Source organism: Mobula birostris, chromosome 8, assembly GCF_030028105.1.
Source record: "Mobula birostris isolate sMobBir1 chromosome 8, sMobBir1.hap1, whole genome shotgun sequence".
Classification (NCBI taxonomy): domain Eukaryota; kingdom Metazoa; phylum Chordata; class Chondrichthyes; order Myliobatiformes; family Myliobatidae; genus Mobula; species Mobula birostris.
The window spans coordinates 18,742,583-18,765,485 of NC_092377.1; the positions used below are offsets into that span (position 1 = coordinate 18,742,583).

At 43.0% G+C, this 22,903-nt stretch overlaps 1 protein-coding gene across 2 annotated transcripts in view; it reads left to right on the top strand.

The window, feature by feature from the left end:
* LOC140202149 (lysosomal proton-coupled steroid conjugate and bile acid symporter SLC46A3) overlaps positions 1-22,476 on the top strand; it is a 149,455-nt gene extending 126,979 nt beyond the window's left edge. Inside the window, exon 5 of one of the 2 annotated variants that reach the window (XM_072267020.1) lies at positions 21,926-22,476. In XM_072267020.1, the coding sequence (XP_072123121.1) occupies positions 21,926-21,963 (38 nt within the window). In that variant the 3' untranslated portion in view covers positions 21,964-22,476. The remainder of the gene's footprint in view (positions 1-21,925) is intronic. The other variant, XM_072267019.1, reaches the window with a different exon arrangement.
* Positions 22,477-22,903: the final 427 nt, after the last annotated feature.

The window sequence follows — 22,903 nt, forward strand, 5'->3', positions numbered from 1 at the left end:
GATTCCCAGCAGTTCAAAGACCTCTTGTGTTGATAATAAATCTGACTCTCTTTCTGATTCTGATGTCTCTCCAGGGCTTTGAGATACTTGCTATATATAATCCTTACTTTAGGAACAGAGATCAACTTTCCCAGTGGATCATAAACTTCATGTTGGATTTGAGATCATGATCTTCAAACCAAACGTTCATTTTCTCAGAAGCCAACAATGTGCTGGAGGAACTCAGTAAGCCAAGCAGATTTTGTGGAGGGAAAAGAATTTTTGACATTTTGGGTTGAAATACTGCATCAGATGTTGGTCCTTGCTTTGATCAGGATCAGATCTGGGAGCCCTGCCCCAAAATATTGACAATTCCTTTCTTTTCACAGTTGCCTCTTGACCTTCTGAGTTCTTCTAGCAGTTTGTTGCTCCAGATTCCATCATCTTCAATCTCTTCAGTCCTCACTCTTTTCCTCAGGTGACCAATAGCTGTTCCGGCCTCCTGAATGAGGAGGTGAATTCCATGTTCATCAACTGCCCTTGCAAAGAAATGATGTATGTTGCAGCGTTGGTCTTTACGTTAGGTTGGGGCATTGTGTAGTGACTCAGGTTAGTACAGGACCTTGACTGCAGACATTTAGTGCAATCTGCAGTACCTTGTGGGAGATGCCAGAGGGTGGCAGTAGGTGGATGCCTCTCTGACTGAAGGCCTGCGACTAGTGGTGTGCCACCATATCGGTGCTGGGTCCTTTGTTGTTTGTCACCTGACACCAAGATTGTGGGTGAAGTGGACAGTGAAGAAGGCTATCATGGCTTACAAAATGAGCTGGAAAAATGGGCTGAAAAATGGCAGATGGAATTTTATGCAGACATGTGCAAGGTTTTGCACTTTGGTCGGATCAACCATGGTAGTTCTTACACAGTGAATGGTAGGGCACTGAGGAGTGTTGTAGAACAAAGGGATCTAGGAGTATAGATCCATCATTCGTTGAAAGTGGCGTCACAGATAGGGTTTTAAAGGAAGCTTTTGGCCCATTGGCCTTCATAAATCAAAGTATCGAGTACAGGAGATGGGATGTTATGTTGAAGTTGTGTAAGACGTTGGAGAGGCCTAACTCAGAGTATTGTGTGCAGTTTTGGTCACCGACCTACAGGAAAGATGTAAACAAGGTTAAAGGAGTGCAGAGAAAATTTACAAGGATGTTACTGGGTCTGAACGATCTGAGGTATAAGGGAAGATTGAATAGGATAGGACTGTATTCTTTAGAATATAGAAGACTGAGAGAAAATTTGGTAGAGGTATACAAAATTATGAAGGATATAGATAGGGTAAATGTAAGCAAGCTTTTTCCACTGAGGTTGGGTGGGTCTACAACCAGAGGACATTGGTTAAGTGTGAAAGGTGAGATATTTAGGGGTGTGGAATATTGAGTGTGGAGATATTACTCGGAGTGTGGAATGAGCTGCCAGCACAAGTGGTGCATATGAGTTTGATTTCAATGCTTAAGAGGCGTTTGGATGGGTAGATGGATAGTAGGGAATATGGAGGGCTATGGTCCCATTGCAGGTCAATGGGAGTAGACAGGTTAAATTGTTTTAGCATGGACAGATGGGTCCATGGGGCCTATTTCTGTTCTGTACTTCCTTATGACTCTGTGACTGTACTGTGCAAAAGTCAGGCACCTATATGTAGCAAGGATGCCTAAGACTTTTGCATAGTACTGAAGTAATTTTATGTATTGTACTGCACTGCTGCTGCTGCTGCAAAAAATCAAATTTCATGACATACGTGAGTGATGATAAACTTGATTCTGATATAGGTCTCTATTGTGGACCGAAAATGGGGAGAGGGCAGGGAGAAGGGTAATGATGGCTGGGAAAAGGGGAAGGGAGAGAGGAGGGAGTGGGTAGCACCAGAGAGACATTCTGTAATGAATAATTAACCAATTGTTTGGAACCATATGACGTTGCCTGGTGTCTCAGGGCTGGGTGTATCTGCACCCGTGCCACCCTCTGCCCTTGGCACTTCTTCTCTGCCACCCGTCTCACACCACGCCCTTGGCGCACCACCCTCTCCATTTTGCACAGCACAGAGATGCTTCGGTGAATACCCTGATCCTGCTGGAGCTCAACTGCTCAGCATTTACATATGCGAGCATCATCTGCATGGACCCTACAACCATCAGGCATCTGAATCGGCGTGGATAACTCATAGAAAACACACAAAAACCTACAGCACAATACAGGCCCTTTGGCTTACAATGCTGTGCCAAACATGTACTTACTTTAGAAATTACTTAGGGTTACCCATAGCCCTCTATTTTTCTAAGCTCCGTATACCTATCCAGAAGCCTCTTAAAAGACCCTATCGTATCTGCATCTACCACTGTCACCGGCAGCCCATTCCATACAGTCATAGCTCTCTGCAAAAAAACTTACCCCTGACATCTCCTCTGTAAGTACTTCCAAACACCTTAAACCTGTGACCTCTCGTGTTAGCCATTTCAGCCCTGGAAAAAAATTGCCTCTGACTATCCACACGGTCAATGCCTCTCATCATCTTATACACCTCTGTCAGGTCACCTCTCATTCTCCGTCGCTCCAAGGAGAAAAGGCCAAGTTCACTCAACCTATTCTCGTAAGGCATGCTCCCCAATCTAGACAACATCCTTGTAACTCTCCTCTGCACCCTTTCTATAGTTTCCACATCCTTCCTGTAGTGAGGTGACCAGAATTGAGCACAGTACTCCAAGTGGGGTCTGACCATGATTCTATACAGCTACAGCATTACCTCTCAGCTGTTAAACTCAATCCCACGGTTGATGAATGCCTTCTTAACCACACAGTCAAGCTCTGATCCTCCACACTGCCAAGAGTTTTACCATTAATACTGTATTCTGCCATCGTATTTGACCTACCAAAATGAACCACTTCACACTTATCTGGGTTGAACTCCATCTGCCACGTCTCAGCCCAGTTTTGCATCCTACTGATGTCCCACTGTAAACTCTGACAGCCTTCCACATCATCCACAACACCCCCAACCTTTGTGTCATCAGCATTTTTACTAACTCATGCCCCCACTTCCTCATCCAGATCATTTATAAAAATCACGAAGAGAATGGGTCCCAGAACAGATCCCTGAGGCACACCACTGGTCACCGACCTCCATGCAGAATATAACCCACCTACAACCACTCTTTGCCTTCTGTGAGCAAGCCAATTCTGGATTCACAAAGCAAGGTCCCCTTGGATTCCATGCCTCCTTACTTTCTCAATAAGCCTGGCATGGGGTACCTTATCAAATGCCTTGCTGAAATCCATATACACTACATCTACTGCTCTACCTTCATCAACGTGTTTAATCACATCCTCAAAAATTTCAATCAGGCTTGTAAAGCATGACCTGCCTTTGACAAAGCCATGCTTACTATCCCTAAACATTTTAAGCCTCTCCAAATGTTCATAAATCCTGCCTCTCAGGATCTTCTCTATTAAATTATCAACCACTGAAGTAAGGCTCACTGGTCTATAATTTCCTGGGCTATCTCTACTCTCTTTCTTAAATAAGGGAACAACATCTGCAACCCTTCAATTCTCCGGAACCTCTCCCATCCCCATTGATGATGCAAAGATCATTACCAGAGGCTCAGCAATCTCCTCTCTCACCTACCACAGTAGCTTGGGGTATATCTCGTACGGTCCTGGTGACTTATCCAACTTGATGCTTTCCAAAAGCTCCAGCACATCATCTTTCTTAATGTCTATATGTTCAAGATTTTCAGTCCGCTGTAAATCATCCCTACAATTGCCAAGGTCTTTTTCCATAGTGAATACTGAAGTAAAGTATTCATTAAGTACCTCTGCTATCTCCTCCGGTTCCATACACATTTTTCCACTGTCACATTGATTGGTCAATGCACACAGCCTTCTTGCCAGGGTTGGCATGGACCAGGTGGGCTGAATAGCCTATTTCTGTGCTGTGTGACTCTGTGTCTCTTATAAAGCCGTAACATTACATCCTTGCTTTTATATTTTCATCCTCTTGAATTGAATGCTAACATTGCATTTGCATTCCTCACCACAGACTCAACCTGCAAAATAACCTTTAGGGAATCCTGCACAAGGACTCCCAATTCCCTTTGCACCTCAGATTTTTGTATTTTCTCTCCATTTGGAAAATAGTTAACCATTTCATTTCTTCTAAACAAAGTGCATGACCATACACTTCTTGACACTGTATTCCATCTGCCATTTATTTGCCCATTTGCCTAATCTGTTTAAGTCCTTCTGTAGCCTCTCTACTTCTTCAAAACTACCTCCCCCTCCACCTATCTTCATGTCATCTGCAAACTTTGCAACAAAGCTATCAATTCTATCATCTAAATCATTGACATATAACTTAAAAAGAATTGGTTGCAATATACACCCCTGTGGAACACACTAGTGACCAGCAGCCAGCCGGAAGAGACTCCCTTTATTCCCACTCTTTGCATCTTGCAAATCAGCCACTGCTTTATCCATGCTAGAATCTTTACTGTAATACCATGGGCTTTTAGCCTGCTAAGCAGCCTCATGTGTTCACCTTATCAAAGACTTCCTGAAAATCCAAGTACACAACATCAATTGATTCTCCTTTGTCTATCCTGCTTGTTATTTCTTCAAAGAATTCCTACAGATTTGGTAGGCAAGATTTTCTCTTGAGGAAACCATGCTAACTACTGCCTACTTTATCATGTGCCTCCAAGTACCCTGAGACTTCATCCCTAATAATCAACTCCAAAATCTTCCCAACCACTGAGGTCAGACTAACTGACCTATAGTTTCCTTTCTTCTGCTTCTCTCCCTTCTTGAAGAGTGGAGTGATATTTGCAATTTTCCAGTCTTCCAGAACCATTCCAGAATCTAGTGATTCTTGAAAGTTTATTACTAATGCCTCCACGATCCCTTCAGCCACCTCTTTCAGAACTGTGGGGTCCAGGTGATTTATCAACCTTCAGACCTCTCTGTTTCCCAAGAACCTTCTCTCTATTTATGGTAACTTCACACACTTCATGACCTCTGACCCCTGACACCTGGAGCATCCATCATACTGCTAGTGTCTTCCACCATGAAGACCGATGCAAAATACTTACTCAGTTTGTATATTGTATTATTATATAAATAGATAAATAATAAATATCAACAAAATGAGATGAAAATGACTCCGTAGGTTGTGGGAACAGATCAGTGTTGAAGAGAGTGAAGTTATCCCCTCTGGTTCAAGAGGCTGATGATTGAGGGGTAATAACTGTTCCTAAACCTGGTGGTGTTGGTCCTGAGGTTCCTGTACCTTCTTTCTGATTACAGCAGTTAGAAGAGAGCATGGCATGGATGGTGATGGTCCTTGATGATGGATGCTGCTTAACACTAGCCTAATCACAGGACAAATTTACAATGACTAATTACCCTATTAACTGGCATGTCTTTGGTGGGTGGATTCCCACACATTCATGGGGAGGATGCAGAAACTCCTTACAGACAGCGTTGGAATTGAACTCTGAACTTTGATGCCCCGAGCTGTGATAGTGTTGCACTAATCATTGCGCTACCTTAGAGGGTAGGCAAATTTGAAAATTGAGGGACATGTAATTAACCACAACAATGACAACACAAAATTACTCCCTTTTTCAAAAGTGGCATTTGGCAGAAATGTGTTGTGTAGCTTCAAGATTTGTTAATTATATGTTAGCATTTGAGTGGAGGGAGTGATATTTTTGGAAAAGACAATGTGGTGTGGGCTGTAGCGTGACTCTTGGAATTCTACTCAATCATTTCAGTCTTTAGTCTGTGTGCTCCCTTTCCTCTCCATCACTTCTCTGATTCTACGAACTCCTGCTTCTCTGATCGGTGAGAGAAACACTAAGACAGAACAATTTGGTGCATTTCTTGTTTGCATTTTCTCCTTGTTTTCTTCACTCCAAGAATGCCACAGGAAACAGTTGAGGCCAGTTCACTGGCTATATTTAAGAGGGAGTCAGATATGGCCCTTGTGGCTAAAGGGATCGGGGGTATGGAGGGAAGGCTGGTGCAGGGTTCTGAGTTGGATGATCAGCCTTGATCATACTGAATGGCGGTGCAAGCTCGAAGGGCCGAATGGCCTACTCCTGCACCTATTTTCTATGTTTCTATGTAATGGATTCTCCCTTTTGTAACACTGTCCCCTTTAGCCACTCATAGCAACTCATGAGGTGAGGATGTAGAATGTGATAACAATTTGTTCTTTAGAACAAGGTTGTCTACTCAGCCCCTCAGGACTGTTTGGCTGCTTAATATGATCATGGCTGATCAAATTGTGATCTCAGTTCTGTCCTCTCATGACAGTAACGTGCAACAGAGAAGTGGTCTTCTCTGTCTATTTAGCTTTAGTTGACAAATCGATCCACGTCGTCGGGCAGATGGGAATCTGTACCTACTCTTCGAGGTTGTGTCATGAGGGCATGGTGAGATGCCAAGCTTCCTTGCGCCTCCATCGCTTTGCACTCCTCAATTGTACTGGCTGCTCGTGGGAGAGCATTGGTGGCACCATGAGGGCAGAGGGGTTAGGGTGGCCTAGTCGTGCAGGAAGCAGAGTCGCTGCCTCATGGTGCCAGTTCTGGGTTCGATTCTGACCTACGGTGCTCTCTATGGAGAGTTTGAATGCTCCCCCTGTGACTGTATGGTTTCTTCTGCTTTCTCCATTTATCTACCCATATTGCAGACAGTTACGGGGTTGTATTTAAATATTCAATGTTCAAAGTAAATTTGTTATCAAAGTACATATATGTCACCATATACAATTAGTGGTCCAAGATTCATTTTCATGAATACTCAATATATCTAATAATCATAGTAGAAACAATGAAAGGCTGCATCAACGTGGCAGACAGCTGGTGTGCTAAAGAAAATACACTGCAAATACAAAAGGAAAGAAACAATAACAATTATAATAAATAAGTAAGCAATAAATATTGGGAACATGAGATGATAAGTTTTTGAAAGTGAGTCCATAGGTTGTGGGAACATTTCAGTGATGAGGCAAGTGAGATTAAGTGAAGTTATCCCTTTTGGTTCAAGAGCCTGATGGTTGAGGGATAATAACTGTTCCTGAGCCTGGTGGTGTGAGTCCTGAGTCTCCCGGACCTTCTTCCTGATAGTAGCAGTGAGAAGAGAGTAGGCCCTGGATGGTGGGGGTCTCTGATGATGGATGCTGCTTTCCTGCAACAATGCTCCATGTAGATGTACTCAGTGGGCTTTACCCATGATGGACTGGACCGTATCAACTACTTTTTGTATGATTTTGCAATCAAAGGCATTGGTGTTTTTATACTAAGCTGTAACACAGCCCGTCAATACACTTTCCACCACACATCGCTGGTCTGGAAATCTGCCACTCCCTCATCTGCTGCTGCTTGGTTAGAGGATGTAATGTTTTTTCTGAAATTAGAAAAGATTAAATTCGCTTTGAGGGGGTCTGTGAAAAAGTTCTATTCGAAATGGGGACCTTTCTTGTCATATTTTGGGAGTCTTAAGGAATTACCTACTAGTTGAGTGTACTTGGGAAGTTGCCTTCCTTTTACCACGCAGGGTGACTGATGAATTGTAATATGGGTGTATTTTGGATCATCTGACATGTTGTGGATGTGTGTGGACCTTTGTCTTGAAGTAGTGTGGGGGTATGGCTGTGAGATGTCCATACTTGTATTTGTGAATTGTTGTATTGTAAATACATTAGCTGCCATGGTATGTTCGGGGAGGGTGGGTGAGGGGAGGTTTGTTTAGGGGTAAGATATAAAAGCAAAATGGAGGAAAATGTAATCCATTATGTATTCTGTATTGTGTCATTCCTTCAATAAAAATATATTTAACAGGAAGTATAGACACTGTCATGCTTTCATTGTAATCTCACTTACGTGCTAGATCCAGGACCGTTCCTCTGAAATGATAACGCTGAGGAATTTAAAGTTATTAACCCTCTCCACCTCTGATCCTCCATTGAGGACTGACTCATGGACCCCTGGTTTCCTCTTCCTGAAGTCAATAATCAGCTTCTTGGTCTTGCTGACATCGAGTAAGAAGTTGTTGCTATGGCACCTCTCTGACCGATTTTCAGTCTCCCTCCTTCACTGTAAATTGCTACACATGTAGGTGAGTGACTGAATCTGGGGATAGCTGATGAGAATGTGGGGAGAATACAAAATGAGATTGAAACAGAATTAGCTTAAACAGGTGGGTGATGGTCGGCATGAAATCTGTGGGTGGAGGGGCCTACTTACGTCCTGCACTTCTGTTTAAATCTGTGACTGTCTTTGAATTTTGTGTTCTTAATTTTCCATATTCTACAATTCTTTTGCAAATAGTGTATGTGGGTATACAAACTCAATAGTGTATTTACAAACCACTCGAGTTGAGTGTGATGTCCTCCTAAGGGGTTGTCCATTGGTGGGTCCTCTGGTACTGTAGAGGCTGATCCAGGATCCACATATTCTGGTGCTGTGTGGTGTGGGTAAGACTCGGTGGTGGCTGTGGTTAGGGGTCGGGATATTTGGTTGTTCAGTCTCTCCTTTCACAGTTGCCACTTGTTCCCTGCATCACAGTGGAGGTTGTTCTCATGTAGTGCAGCTCCCTCTTGAACAGATTTCCTCCAGTGGTATTTGAAGAATAAGACAAATGGACGACTCTTGCATTCCAAATGAAAGTCATTTATGTTCTGAATGGAGCTCTGATACCAGTTTAAAAGCAATACTCTCTTCAAACACCTTTGCTTTTCCGGCTGCCAAAGGACGTATCTCCTGGTGGCTACCCATTTCAATTTGACTACTCATTCCTATTCTGACATGTCTGTCTATGACCTCATCTACTGTCTTGGTGAGGCCAAACTCAGGTTGGAGGGGCAACACCACATAATTTGGCTCCGTAGCCTCCAACCTGATGGCATGAATATTGATTTCTCCCACATCCGATAATTTCTCCCCCTTCCCTCCTTCTCTCTTTTTCCATTCCCAATTTGTATTCCCCTCTCACCCTTCTGTTCTCTTCACCCATCCATCACCTTCCTCTGGTTCTCCTCCTTCCCTTTCTTCCATGGTCCACTGTCCCCTCCAGTTAGATTCCTTCTTCTTCAGCCCTTTACCACTTCCACCTATCACCTCCCAGCTTCCTACTTCATCCCCCCCTACCACCTTACCTTCCTCCCTCACCTGGTCTCACCTATCACCTCCCAGCTTCCTAATTCATCCCCCCCACCACCTTACCTTCCTCCCTCACCTGGTCTCACCTATCACCTCCCAGCTTCCTAATTCATCCCCCCCACCACCTTACCTTCCTCCCTCACCTGGTCTCACCTATCACCTGCCAGTTTATACTTCTCCCCCTCCCACTACTTTCTTATTCTGGCTTCTGTCCCCTTCCTTTCCAGTTCTTGATGAAGCCTCTCAGGCTGAAACGTTGACTGGTTATTTCCCTTTGTAGATGCCTGAGTTGCTGAATTGCTCCAGCATTTTGTGTGTGTCGCTCTGAAATTGGGATTTAATTGGCATGTAATAAGCCAATAGATATGAAAATAGATCTATTATTCTATTCTGCCACAGTTCATCCATAATCTAACTCAGGTGACCTGTCTGTACCCTAAATTTTGCAAAAATTGCAAATAATAAAAATCCAGTAAACTGATTTAAAATTTATGGTTATCATTTGTAAAGAATGTTCTAGCACTTCGGCATCAGTGATTCCTTTTTGCAGTTAATTCAACTGTTCTCCACTTCACTCACCCCTATTCCCTTGGATCAGTTATTGGCTTAGAAAGCAAATATCAAAGTCAAAGTAAATTTATTATCAAAGTACGTATATACTGTATTACCACATACTACCTTAGGATTTATTTTCTTTCACATATTTATCGGAGAATAAAGAAATACAATAGAATTTATGGAAAACTATACATAGTGGTGCATGTGAGCTTGATTTCAATGTTTAAGAGACGTTCGGATAGGTACATGGATAGTTGGAGTGTGAAGGGCGACAGTCCCAGTGCAGGTCAATGAATGTAGGCAGATTAACTGGGTCAACACGGACTAGATGGGCCAAAGGCCCTGTATCTATGCTATACTTTGTCTTGACTATGACTCCTTAAAGGAAGACTGACAAAAAACCACTGTGCAAAAAAGGAAAATTTGTTTAAATTAAAAAAAAGTAACACTGCCAACATAAGACCCTGAAAGTGAGTTTGTTGTTTGCAGAATAAGAGCTGCATTTGTACTTCCTTTCAAAATATCAGATACCTGTAAATTCTTCATAAGGGATCTTTGAAATGTTTTCACGGTCGGAAACAGCCAGTTTATGCGCAGTAAAGACCCATGGACGCTAGAGTGGGACGAACCCCTGATTATAGGTGATCAAAATATTAGGACCAGTGGTCCAGTTCTTCTAAACTCAAGGAGCTTCCTTTGATTTTATGAGGAGACAGCAGTAACTAAAAGGTTTTATCCTTTGTCTGGATTTGAAGTTGTTCAGCAGTGAGGTCCATGTGAGGTTTACTGGTCTACCCCACTACATCGAGGCTCACCCTCCCTCAACTGTATAGTTGTAGCATGTTATTTATTGGAATTGGATTTGGTTTATTATTGCCTGATGTACTGAAGTATAGTGAAAAGCTTGTCTTGTATTCGGGGGTGTCACAGTAGTGTAGTGGTTAGCATGACACTTTACAGTACCAGTGAGCCGGGTTCAATTCTCACTGCTGCCTGTAAGGGGTTTATATGTTCTCCCCATGACAGCGAGGGTTTCCTCCTGGTGCTGATTCCTCCCACAGTCCAAAGATGTATCGGTTGGTAGGTTAATTGGTCAATGTAAATTGTCCCATGATTAGGCCAGGGTTTAACTGCGGGGTGGGGGGTGTTCAAAGGACTGGAAGGGCCTACTGTGTGCTGTACCTCAATAAATAAATGAATATACTGTTCATACAGATCAATTCATTGATTTCTCCCGTGCTTTTAACACCATATGACCTGCTTCACTAGGGAGTAGCTCACGGAGATACAAGTGGATGCTCCACTAGTGTCCTCAACTACACACTACCTGTCCAGACGGCCACGGTATGTGAGACTGCAGAGCTGTGTATCAGGTACTGTGGTTAGCAGCACAGGGGCGCCTCAGGGGACTGTCCTGTTCCCCTCCCTGTTCACCGTCTACACCTCGGACTTCAGGTACAACTCGGAGTCCTGCCACCCGCAGAAGTTTTCAGACGATTCAGCAGTTGTGGGCTGCATCAGCCGGGGTGAGGAGGCTGAGTACAGAAGAGAGGTGGCCAACCTTGTTGGGTGGTGTGGGTTGAATCACCTGCAGCTCAACATCACTAAGACTAAGGAGTTGGTGGTTGACCAGGAAGGTGAAAACACGCTACATTCTCATCTTAGCTGCTAAGCTTGTCAGGAAGGCTGGTTCTGTTCTGGGGGTGGAACTGGATTCCCTGGTGGTTGTGTCTGATGCAGAGGCTACGGAGCATTATGAACAGTCCCTCCCACCCCCTCCATGACATACTGGACAAACAGAGGAACACCTTTAGTAACAGGCTGATTCCTCCGAGGTGCACCACTGAAAGCCACAGGAGATCCTTGCTCCCTGTGCCCTATAAGACTCTACAAATTCTCCTCCTCCATAAGTATTTAAGTACATGGTTTCATTCCACATCTGTATTTTGCACTATTACTTTTTAGTGCACTTTTTGTATTCTTTTGCACCTCAATGCTTACATTTTGTATTTTGAAGTATATGTTTCTCACTGAGCAACCGTGCAACAATAACTTCCTTTGGGATAAATAAAGCTTTAGCTGATTTTATCTTATCTAATTACATTGAGGTAGAACAAGAAAAAAAAATGACAAGAGTGCAGAATAAAGCAGAACAGTTTCAGAGAAAGTGCAGTGCAAATACTCAGTAAGGTGCAAGATTGTAATGAGGTAGACTGTGAGGGCAGGAGTCTGTTTTAATGTACTAGGGAACCTTTCATAACGTACTAAGGAACAGCAGGGTAGAAACTATCCTTGAGCCTGGTGGTATGTGCTTTCAGGCGTTAGTATCTTCTGCCCAGTGGGAGCAGGGAGAAGAGAGGAAGTCCAGGATGGATGAGGTCTTTGATTATGCTGGCTGCTTCTTTACTGAGGCAGCGAGAAGTACAGAAAGAGTTCATGGATGGGAGATCTTTTTTCTGTGACGTGCTGAGCTGTGTCCACAACTCTCTGCAGTTTCTTGTGGTTGTCATACCAAGCCGTGACGCATCCGGATAGTGTACTTTCTACAGTGCATAGATAATAATTGATAAGGGTCGACAGGGACATGTCAAATTTCTTTAGCCTTCTGAGGAAAATAAAAGTCCAGCAATAATATATAACAGGACTCCCATGATTTAAGGTCTGCATTTTTTTATAATCAAAGTTTTATTACTGTTACACAGTGTAATTTAGTACCTGGATATTGGATTGAAAACGTTCTTATCATTGAATTATTGAAAAATAATGAAATAGAAGGAGGGCTTTTAGTTCATTATGTTTATTCTGGTTGAAAAGGAGCTATCTAGCCTGATTCTACCTTCCAATTAAGGTCATTAGTACAACAGATCATGGCTCTTTGAGTGCACATACAAGAACTGTTTAAATGTGAGAGTTTCTACGTCTACCACTATTTTACAGTCAATTCCAGATGTTTAACATGCTCTGGGTGAAATTATTGTTTTCTCTTTTCCTTCTGCTTGGTACTTGGTTCTGCCAAGGGAAATAGGTCTTTCCTATTTACTCCCTCTAGGCCTCTCACAATGTTATACAAATCACTGAAGTCACTCCTCAGTGTCCGCACTTCCAAACAAAACAACCCCAGTTTATAGCTAAAAAATTTCAGTCCTCATAAATCTCACCTGTACACTCTCCGGTACAATCACATCACTCCTGTAGTTTGGTAACCAGAGGTGTACACAATAGTCAAATTGTGATCTCACCAGCAATACAAATAGTACATAAAAGCAATATACTCTAGGGTAGAGTGTGTTAGTGGTCCATTCTAAGTGAATACAAGCTCAAAGGGAAAATATACCAGGTACTTCTAGCCAATAGTGCCTAAGCTGCTTCTGATGATTGTATTGCATCAAACACAAATGTGCTGATGTCATCATGTACACTGCAACTCTTTGTGACGTCATCATTATATGCTGTGTTGTATGATGGGGGTGATCATGATCTCATGAGCATGATCGTTGTTGGCAATTTTTTCTACAGAAGTGCTTTGCCATATTGCGTTCTTCTGGGCAGTGTCTTTCCAAGATGGGTGACCCCAGCCATTATCAATACTCTTCAGAGATTGTCTGCCTGGCGTCAGTGGTCGCATAATCAGGATTTGTAATATGCGCCAGCCGCTCATATCCGCTCCCGTGGCTTCAGGTGACCTGGATTGGTGGAGATGGTGGTGGTGGGCTAAGCAGGGTGCTACACCTTGCCCAAGAGTGACCTGCAGGCTAACGGGGACACCTCCTTTGGTAGAGAAGTATCTCCACCCCGCCAGCTGACTATCTTTTGACCTTGCGACTTTCTAAGTATTTTGAAGCTTTAAGGTTTGCCATCAAGCAAGGAACAAATTCCACACAAGATTGCCAAAGTTACATAAATGAAAGGGTCCTCAATGTCACGTGGAGACACTAGACTGTAGATGCTGGAACGTGGAGCAAGAATCAAGATTCTGAAGGAACTCGGCAAGTCAGGCAGCATCAGGTTGAGACCTTCCTTCAGAAATGACCCAAAGTGTCAACTGTTGGTTTCCCTTCGCAGATGCTGTCTAATTCTCTTGAGTTTCTCCAGCATCTTGTTTGTTGGTCAATGTGACGTTGATGTTTTGCACACAACCATTATATTCACTGCTTGGTCTTTGTGCTGAGGCATCTCTGTGTGACTCCTTGATGCACTCCTCAGTGTGAGGTGCTGTTGTGTCTACCAATCGAGTAGCCTGAACCTCAGAGAGGAGGGTGGCCATCCTTTGGCACAGGATGTAAATCATGGCAGAGGGGAGAACCACACACACTGGAAATCACTGTCTACCCGTGTTTGAGGGGAAGGTCCCACATATTTCAGATCACCATTCCACCCCCACCCCCATGTCTCTCCTTGCCACCATGGCAAATTTCCTGCAGCTGGTCTGCAGCTGCCATGGAGGGAGATCATTCAATCTCCGTGCATTTACCAATTGACCAGGATAATAGGGATATGGCAGCTGTGATCTCTAAATGCCAAATTTCAAAGTAGATTATTATCAAAATATCTATATACAACACTGAGATACATTTCTTGCAGGCATTCACAGTAGAACAAAGAAATACAATGGAATCATTGAAAAACTACACGCAAACTGAGACTGACAAACGACCTGTGTACAAAAGAAGCTGTACAAATACAAAAATAAATAATATTGACAACATGAGTTGTAAGGTGTCCTTGAAAGTGAGTCTATAGGTTGTAGAAGTTGAGGTGAGTGAAGTTATCTAGGAGCCTGATAGTTTGAGGGTATTAACTGTACCCGAACCTAGTGGTGGGGTCCTAAGACTTCTGTACTCCTGCCCGATGATAGTAGCACGAGGAGAGCATGACCTGGTTGGTGAGGGTCTTTGATGCTACTTTCTTGTAGCAGTGCTCCTTGTAGATGTACTCAATGGTGGGGAGAATTTTGTCTGTAATTGACTAGGCTGTTCACCATTTTTGTAGGGTTTTTCATTCTTGGGCATTGGAATTTCTCATACCAGGCCACAATGCAACCAGTCAGGATACTCTCCACTGTGCACTAATAGAAGTTTGTCAAAGTTTTAGATAGCTTGCCAAATCTGCACCAACTTCTAAGAAAGTAGAGGTGCTGCCATGCCTGCTTTGTGATGGATGTTTTGATGTCATCAGGAACTGCACAGAGTCAAATCTTAAGACTCAATTATGGCTGATAACCAGCCCCAGCAAGCTTTAACTGTGGTCTTCCCCAAATTTCACCATTTTTCTATGTTGGTTACCCAAAGTGCCAGGCTCGGCACCCATGAAACTGGTCAGGAAAGGGTTGCACACCCATATCTGAGCTTGCTTCCCTCTATTCCTTCTCACACTTGTAATGATAGGGCTGGACAACATGATGGAAGGGAACATCAGGAAAGACATAGCCATTAGCAATATGCTTCTTCAGCATTGTCTGTGTATTTTAACTTGATTCTTGCACACTGGCAGGCTCATTAACTTTTGCAAGTCACTACTTGCGATGATCCCTGACATTCCATATTTAAATATAAATATTCAGCAGAATTGAAAAGAGTAGAATGAGTTTCTGAGTTACTTCTCCTTCCCTTCCTCACTTGCCACTGTGAAGGTCATTCCAGAGGCGCCTACAAATGCTCAGCTGAAAGACAAGTGGCTGTGCTCTGCAGGGACTGAGATGATGAAGGTGCCTGAGTAACAGAGCTAGGGATCTAGGATTCCACCTGTCACACTGAATCCTCAGTCTGAACCCTCCGATATTTGTCTCCCTCCAACTCCACCAGCAAAACCCCAGCCCTATGCAGACCCCGATCTCTCACCCACCCACTTAGCCCCTAGGTGGGCTCTGATCTCTGGCCCCTCATAATCTCCTCTGCCCCACCCCCCATTCCGAGCCCCAACCTGTAAAGTGTTGCGCTAATCTACGCAAGTGCTGCGCAAGTCAAGTCAATTGCTTTTATTGTCATTTCAATTCAACCATAACTGCTGGTACAGTACACAGTAAAAACAAAACAACGTTCCTCCAGGACCATGGTGCTACATGAAACAACACAAAACTACACTAGACTACCTGAAACAATATAAAACTGCATTAGACTTCAGACCTACACGGGACTACATAAAGTGCACAAAACAGTGCAAGACAGCACAATAATTAATAAACAAGACAATAGGCATGATAAAGGACAAATTACAATATAATAATACAAGATGTAAATGTAAACAATGTAAACAATATTTTAGCAGGAATTGAGAAAGAAATGAGCTAAAATTGCAAAATGCATACTATATACAACCTTGAGATTTGTCTCTTTACAGACAGCCACAAACCAAAAAAAATAGAAAGCATTAAAAAACCCCACACAGCAAAGACTGTCAAACACCTAATATGTGATAAAAAGAACAAATTGTGTAAATAATAAAAGAAAGTAAACAAATAGCACACAGAACATGAACCAGAGAGTCTGCGGCTGTGAGACCACAGCCAAGGGACCAGTTCAGTGCTGCAGCCAGTCCAGGATCCCTGATGGGTGCAGGCCACAGCTGCAGAGTCAGTTCAGCACTGGGTCGAGTAAACCTCATGGAGTCCTTCCACCCTCGGCCTTGACGCCTTGATCTTTTTAATCTGGTTTAGGGCTTAAATCCGTCAAACATTGATTTGTTTTTTGCTCTGGGGCCTGGGCCCCGTCGCTTTGTTCCGGCCCCACATCCATCCCGGCAATGGCCGGCATGGCCGTACCCGCGTTCTTTAGAGTCCAGTTTTGCCAAATCCTTCAGGATACCACAAAAATGGCAAGTTGTAAAGCTGATAGAAAAGCATGACTCACGAAGGAAAATTACACGCTGCGGACTGCAGTGATCATAGTCCAGGAAATGAAATAATACCTTTGTTTGCTGCCTGCAGAGCGTCGCTGTGTCTTGCCAGCGCCATCTTATCATGTCCTTAAATTGCTAATATAAATACAGTTTCCTGTTGCTGCTTCAGTCGGGTTTCCTCCAGGAGCTAAGGCTTCTTCCTCCAATCCAAAGGTTTACGGGTTAGTAGGTTAGTCGGTCACATGAGTATAATTGTGTAGTCTGGGCTTGTTAGGCTGGAAAGATCTGTTACCCCTGCTATATCTCTAAACAAATAAATAATATTATAAATAACTGGGTTACTTCAGCTCTCAGGGCTGGGGACAGTGACTGCAGAATTATCTACCCTTTACCCATAAGACCATATGACAAAGGACCATTCAGCCCACTGAGTCCGTTCTGTCATTCCATCAAGGCTGTTTTATTTTCCCTCTCAACCATGTTCTCCGCCCTTTTCTTTGTAAACTGATCAAAAGCCTATCAAATCTCAGCTTTAAATACACCCACTGATTTGGCCTCTACAGCCATCTGTGGCAATGAATTCCACAGATTCACCATCCTTTGGCTAAAGAAATTCCTCCTCATTTCTGTTCTAAAGGGATGTCCCCCTATTCTGAGTGCCCACTTTCCCTAGTCTCTCCCACTATAGGAATCAATCTCTCTATGTCCTCTTTATCTTAGCCAAGATTTGAATAGTAATCTTCCTCTCATGCATTGGCTGGCACACTGAGCCAGTTATTGACCTGTGCCTCAGCCGCACGATTAACTCCTCTTTTCCAAAAGCTCACTGCCGCCATAGTGCGGGGTCAGAGGTCGTGATCCTCTGCAGGCAGGAGTGAAAGGTGGGCTGCAAGATGGAGCCGGAAAATAGCCTGGCTCTGAAACCCAACTAGCCTCCAATGGCACAGCTGGATGGTCCGCATGCGCAAGGTCCACAAAATGGTGCAGCAAGTTGATGCTTTGTGATGGTAAACCTCGTGATGGTTAATAACGGGCGCGAATTAGAACATAGAACAGTACAGCACAGTGCACGTCCTTTGGCCCACAGTGTTAATGAATTAGGTTTGAAAATAACGCGCCTGTGACAGCACTTGTCATTATTCACATGTAAATGCCAGAGCAGCTGCAGATGTGAAGTGAAATGCCCAGAGGTTGCACTCTGAGTTGCACTGCTCTGCTACTTTCTTCACAAAAGCGACATCTTTGCCTTATCACTGACTGCTGTGAAGTTGATACATTTGTGCAGTAGATGCTAACTAAAGGTGCTGGAAATATTCAGTTCAGTAATTGGTGCAAGTAGCTTTGGTACCAAGTGAAAATTATTAATTACTGCCAATCAGTATGGTTGGCTGTGAATCTTAATTACTCGGACCCGTGCTTTCAGATTTCTATTTTAAGGAGGATATGAAAATAAGGCCATAAGATATAGGTGCAGAAGTAAGCCATCGACCCTGCTTCACCTTTATATCATGGCTGATTTTTTAAATCCCGTTCTCACCCCGTTTCTCCCTTAACCCCATTACTAATCAAGAACTTCTCAACTTCCGCTTTAAATACACCCAATGACCTGACCTTTACAGCCATGTATGGCAAGCAATTCCTCAGATTCACCACCCTCTGGCTAAAGAAATTCTTCCTCATCTTGGTTCTAAATGGACGTCCCCTCCATTCTGAGCTTGTGCCCTCTGGTCCAAGACTCCCCATTATAGGAAACATCATCTCCACATCCTAGTTTTAAAAAGACATCTCTATTCTGAAGCTGTGCCTCAGATTCTAATTTTGCAATTCATACGATATTTAGATTGAAAAGCTGTATTTTATTTATGTCTTTTTTTGCTCAGTCACAGAGTTATAGTCTCTTTTTTTATTCTGCTCTTCTTTCTCCTCTTCATGCCTCTTTTGACATAAAATTCACAGCCTTTAATTCTCGCTGCTTACCATCAATCCTTCAGTGCCTTTGGTTGAAGAAATAAATTGTTGATTTGGCTCTCAGATTCATTGTTCACATTTTAAGCAATTTTTGGGAAGAAAAGTATTTTGTAGCTGAAGACTACAGGGGCCGATCTAATTAACAGCAGAAAACCCACCATGGAGTTCTGACTAATTGTAACTCTGAACCTTTCATCTCACCCAGCATCTGAAATGTATTGTGGAGACATTTCAGAAAGAGTAACATCCAAGTGTTGAATAGTGAGGCGAAGTTTATAACATGGGCGGAAGATGCTGGGAATACTTTACTTTATTGTCGCCAAACAATTGATACTAGAGTGCACAAACATCATAGCAATATTTGATTCTGCACTTCGCGCTCCCTGGATTACAAATCCATAGTAAATATTAAAAATTTAAATTATAAATCATAAATAGAAAATAGAAAAGGGAAAGTAAGGTAGTGCAAAAAAAAAACGAGAGGCAGGTCTGGATATTTGGAGGGTACGGCCCAGATCTGGGTCAGGATCCGTTCAGCAGTCTTATCACAGTTGGAAAGAAGCTGTTCCCAAATCTGGCCATACGAGTCTTCAAGCTCCTGAGCCTTCTCCCGGAGGGAAGAGGAACGAAAGGTGTGTTGGCTGGGTGGGTCGTGTCCTTGATTATCCTGGCAGCACTGCTCCGACAGCGTGCGGTGTAAAGTGAGTCCAAGGACAGAAGATTGGTTTGTGTGATGTGCTGCGCTGTGTTCATCATCTTCTGCAGCTTCTTCCGGTCTTGGACAGGACAACTTCCATACCAGGTTGTGATGCATCCTAGAAGATTGCTTTCTACGGTGCATCTATAAAAATTAGTGAGGGTTTTAGGGGACAGGCCAAATTTCTTTAGCTTTCTCAGGAGGTAAAGGTGCTGGTGGGCCTTCTTGGCAGTGGATTCTGCTTGGTTGGACCAAGTCATGTCATTTGTGATATTGACCCCGAAGAACTTAGAGCTTTTGATCTGTTCCACTTGCGCACCACCGATGTAAATTGGATCGTGCGGTCCACTACTCCTTCTGAAGTCAACAACCAATTCCTTCAACTTGCTGACATTGAAGGATAGGTTATTGTCTTCGCACCATGCCTCCAGGTTCTTAATTTCCTCTCTGTACTCAAACTCATCATTACCTGAGATATGCTAAGCAGGTCAGAGGGCTATTAATGTCACAGGTACTGAGGTACTGTGGAAAATCTTCATTTCGCATGCCAGCGTACAGATCATTTCATCACATCAGTACATTGAGCTAGTAGAAGAGAGAAGCAATAACAGCACGAAGAATTAATTGTCACAGGTATGGAGAAGGTACCGTGTAAGCAGACAATGAAATGCAAGGCCACGATGAGACAGATAGTGAGGTCAGGATCTCAGGGCTGCGTGCACAGCTGCACAGGTTGACTGGGTGGTAAAGAAGGCATATGGCATGCCTTTAGTGGAGGCATTGAATTCAAGAAGCAGAAAGTTATGTTGCAGCTTTTTGAAACTCTGATTCGGCCTCATCTTCAATATTGCATTCAGTTCTGGTCACTCCACGATAAGGAAAGGCTGCTGAAGAAGTTTACCAGATGCTGTCTGGAGTACAGAGAATTATAATGAGGAGTTGGACAAACTTGATGTGTTTTCTCTGGAGTTATGGAGACTGAGGACAGACCTAATAGAAATCTGTAAGATTATGAGAGGTTTGGACAGAGTGAACAGTTGGTACTTTTTTTCCCATGGTTGAAATATCTAACAGAGTAATAGAATCATAGAACACTACAGCAGAGAAACAGGCCCTTCAGCCCATCTAGTTCATGCCAATCTATTATGCTGCCTAGTCCCATTGACATACAAAGCACTCATCACTCCTCCCATCCATGTACCTATTCCATTTCCTCTTAGATGTTGAAAGCAACAATGCATCCACCATTTTCGCTAGCAGTTGTTCCACCATTCTCTGAGTGAAGAAGTTCCCCCACGTGTTCCCCTTAAACACTTGACCTTTCACCCTTCATCCATGACCTCTAGTTCTAGTCTCTCCAGGCGGAACTTGATGGGGCAAGTGTGCTGGAAAGGGAGTTGCTTACTAGGTTCATGCACACTGTTTATGCTTGGCCTCTGCTGACGGGGCTGAAAGTGCTCTCTCCCTATCTGGACGCTTCTGTACAGTTTTCTGCAGTCATGGTCCTAGCAAACCCAGGAGTCACTGAAGGTGCTACAACATCTTTCAAGGAGGTTTTGAGGAGTTTTTCACTCCCTTCTTGGTGTGATCAAGCTCACTGCAGAATGCTTGAATTACTGAGATTGCAGTGGACAGCCACATGCCTGTTAACGGCCTGACCCTTCTGGTAAGATGGCAGCATGCTCGGATGTAGTGGTCACTCTGGGGCCAACCAAAGTTGTTTTGGTCTTTTTTTAGCATCTTTTTTTTATGATTGCTAGACATTGCTGGACACTAAGAACTTCAGGTACTGCAGGCCTGCCCCCATCAGCAGTTGCTGAAGGAGCTGGATCTGGTGCGGACCATGTTGTTGCCTGTACACAGACCTTAGAGTTGGTGCATAAAGTTGTTGTGCAGTCTAACAGCCAGTGATTGTCTTGGACACTTTCCTTGTGGTTGCAAGACTGCACAAGTGGTAAAAACACAGAATATAAAACACAAAATCAAAAGACATCTTTCAGTTCTGCTGCTTAAGATTAGACATCTGTTTTTAAGCACCTGTGTCATCTCCCAGGTGACAGAACAAAATGTGCAGGATAGCAGGCATCTTTGATCGTACCACTTGTGCACGTGGGGGGTGGGGGCGGCGCGGTTTGATGTTTCCCTTTGAACGGATTGGTTCCATTGTTCTTCTTTGTTTCCTGGCTGTCCGTGGGGAAGAGTAATCTCAGGGTTGTAAACTGCACACATACTTTGATAATAAATATAATTTGAATCTGCTTCCCCACTCCTATCCGACTTCTGAATCACTGACCTCTCTCCCACCCCTTCACTGGTGATGCTGCCACATTCTTGTACTCCTAACTTTACCTCGTTCTTGTCATTTCAGCATTTCTTTTTGCATGATTTCATATTGCACTGTAATGTTAGTCCAAGATCTTGATTTTGAACCTTGTATCTATTCTCTTTTGTGCACAATATTGTATTTAGTGTTACATTTTCTATTACCATATATACTGTTTGATCTGTGAGCTTCAGAAGAACAGGGAATTTCACGGCACCCTAATGTTTAATAAATTAATCTAAAGTGAAATAATGCCAATAAAAACATGTTTTAATCATCAAAGGAGACCCAATGAGAGTAATCTCCAACTTTCTGTGGATCACCCTCTAACAAACTTTCTTTGCCTTTGCGTTCCAGATGGCTTAGTGAAATACCAACTTCGCATCATCCCTTGATTGACGCTGAGAATCGCAATACTACAGAAGAATGAAGAAGGTCTCGAAAACTACTCGGGTACTTGGAGTCCATGATGACAACAGCGGTCCTTTTGCTGGTCTTGGTGAAGTGGAATCTATCACCACAGGAGAGGACATTTGGCCTTTTGTGCCTGTACTTACAGCTTTCATCTAAATGTCACGGGCTAACAGCAATGATATACTTCCAGAAAATGTTGCGATTTCTATTTGTTGATTCATTTCAGAGGTTTGGTACCATTACCGTTTGGGTAACCGGTACCTGCCTTCAGGTCATTGTGTATGCCAGTCAAATTTTAATTAAAAATATTAAGTAATTGTATTGAAAATATGATAGTTACTTTGTATAAAATTCAAGATTCAAAATTGTTTGTTGTCATTCTTCAGTAGATGAGTGTAAAGGAGAACAAAATGATTGTTACTCCCAATCTGATGCAGCATAAAACAACACAATAAGCATCAAGAACACAATAAAAAAATCAAAAAAACACTATAAATATAAATAGAATAGCAATACTATAAAACACAAAGTACAAGTCACTGTTATATACAAAGACTGATTGTACGTACATGAAGTGACATTAGTTGATGTGTATGTCATAGTGGTGGGTTAGGTTAATGGGCGGGGGTGTTGATCAGTCTGACATAATTGCAGCAATATTATAGTGCAGTTAAATTACAAATTGCTTTCAAAAATTGACCAACTAATTGGCACTACTACAAACATGACGTGCTGGAGAAGGAAGTGAAATGCTGGTGTGTAATTCAGGAAAAATAAATGATCTTGGAAAGCTGGCATTCCAAAATAAGGCAATTACACTAGTCAGTAAGCCAAAATTAATAAATAACAGTGCACCAGCAATTTAGTCTTGCTATGTGAAGTCAGAATTATGAGAAACTGATCATTGCTGACATCTGTGGC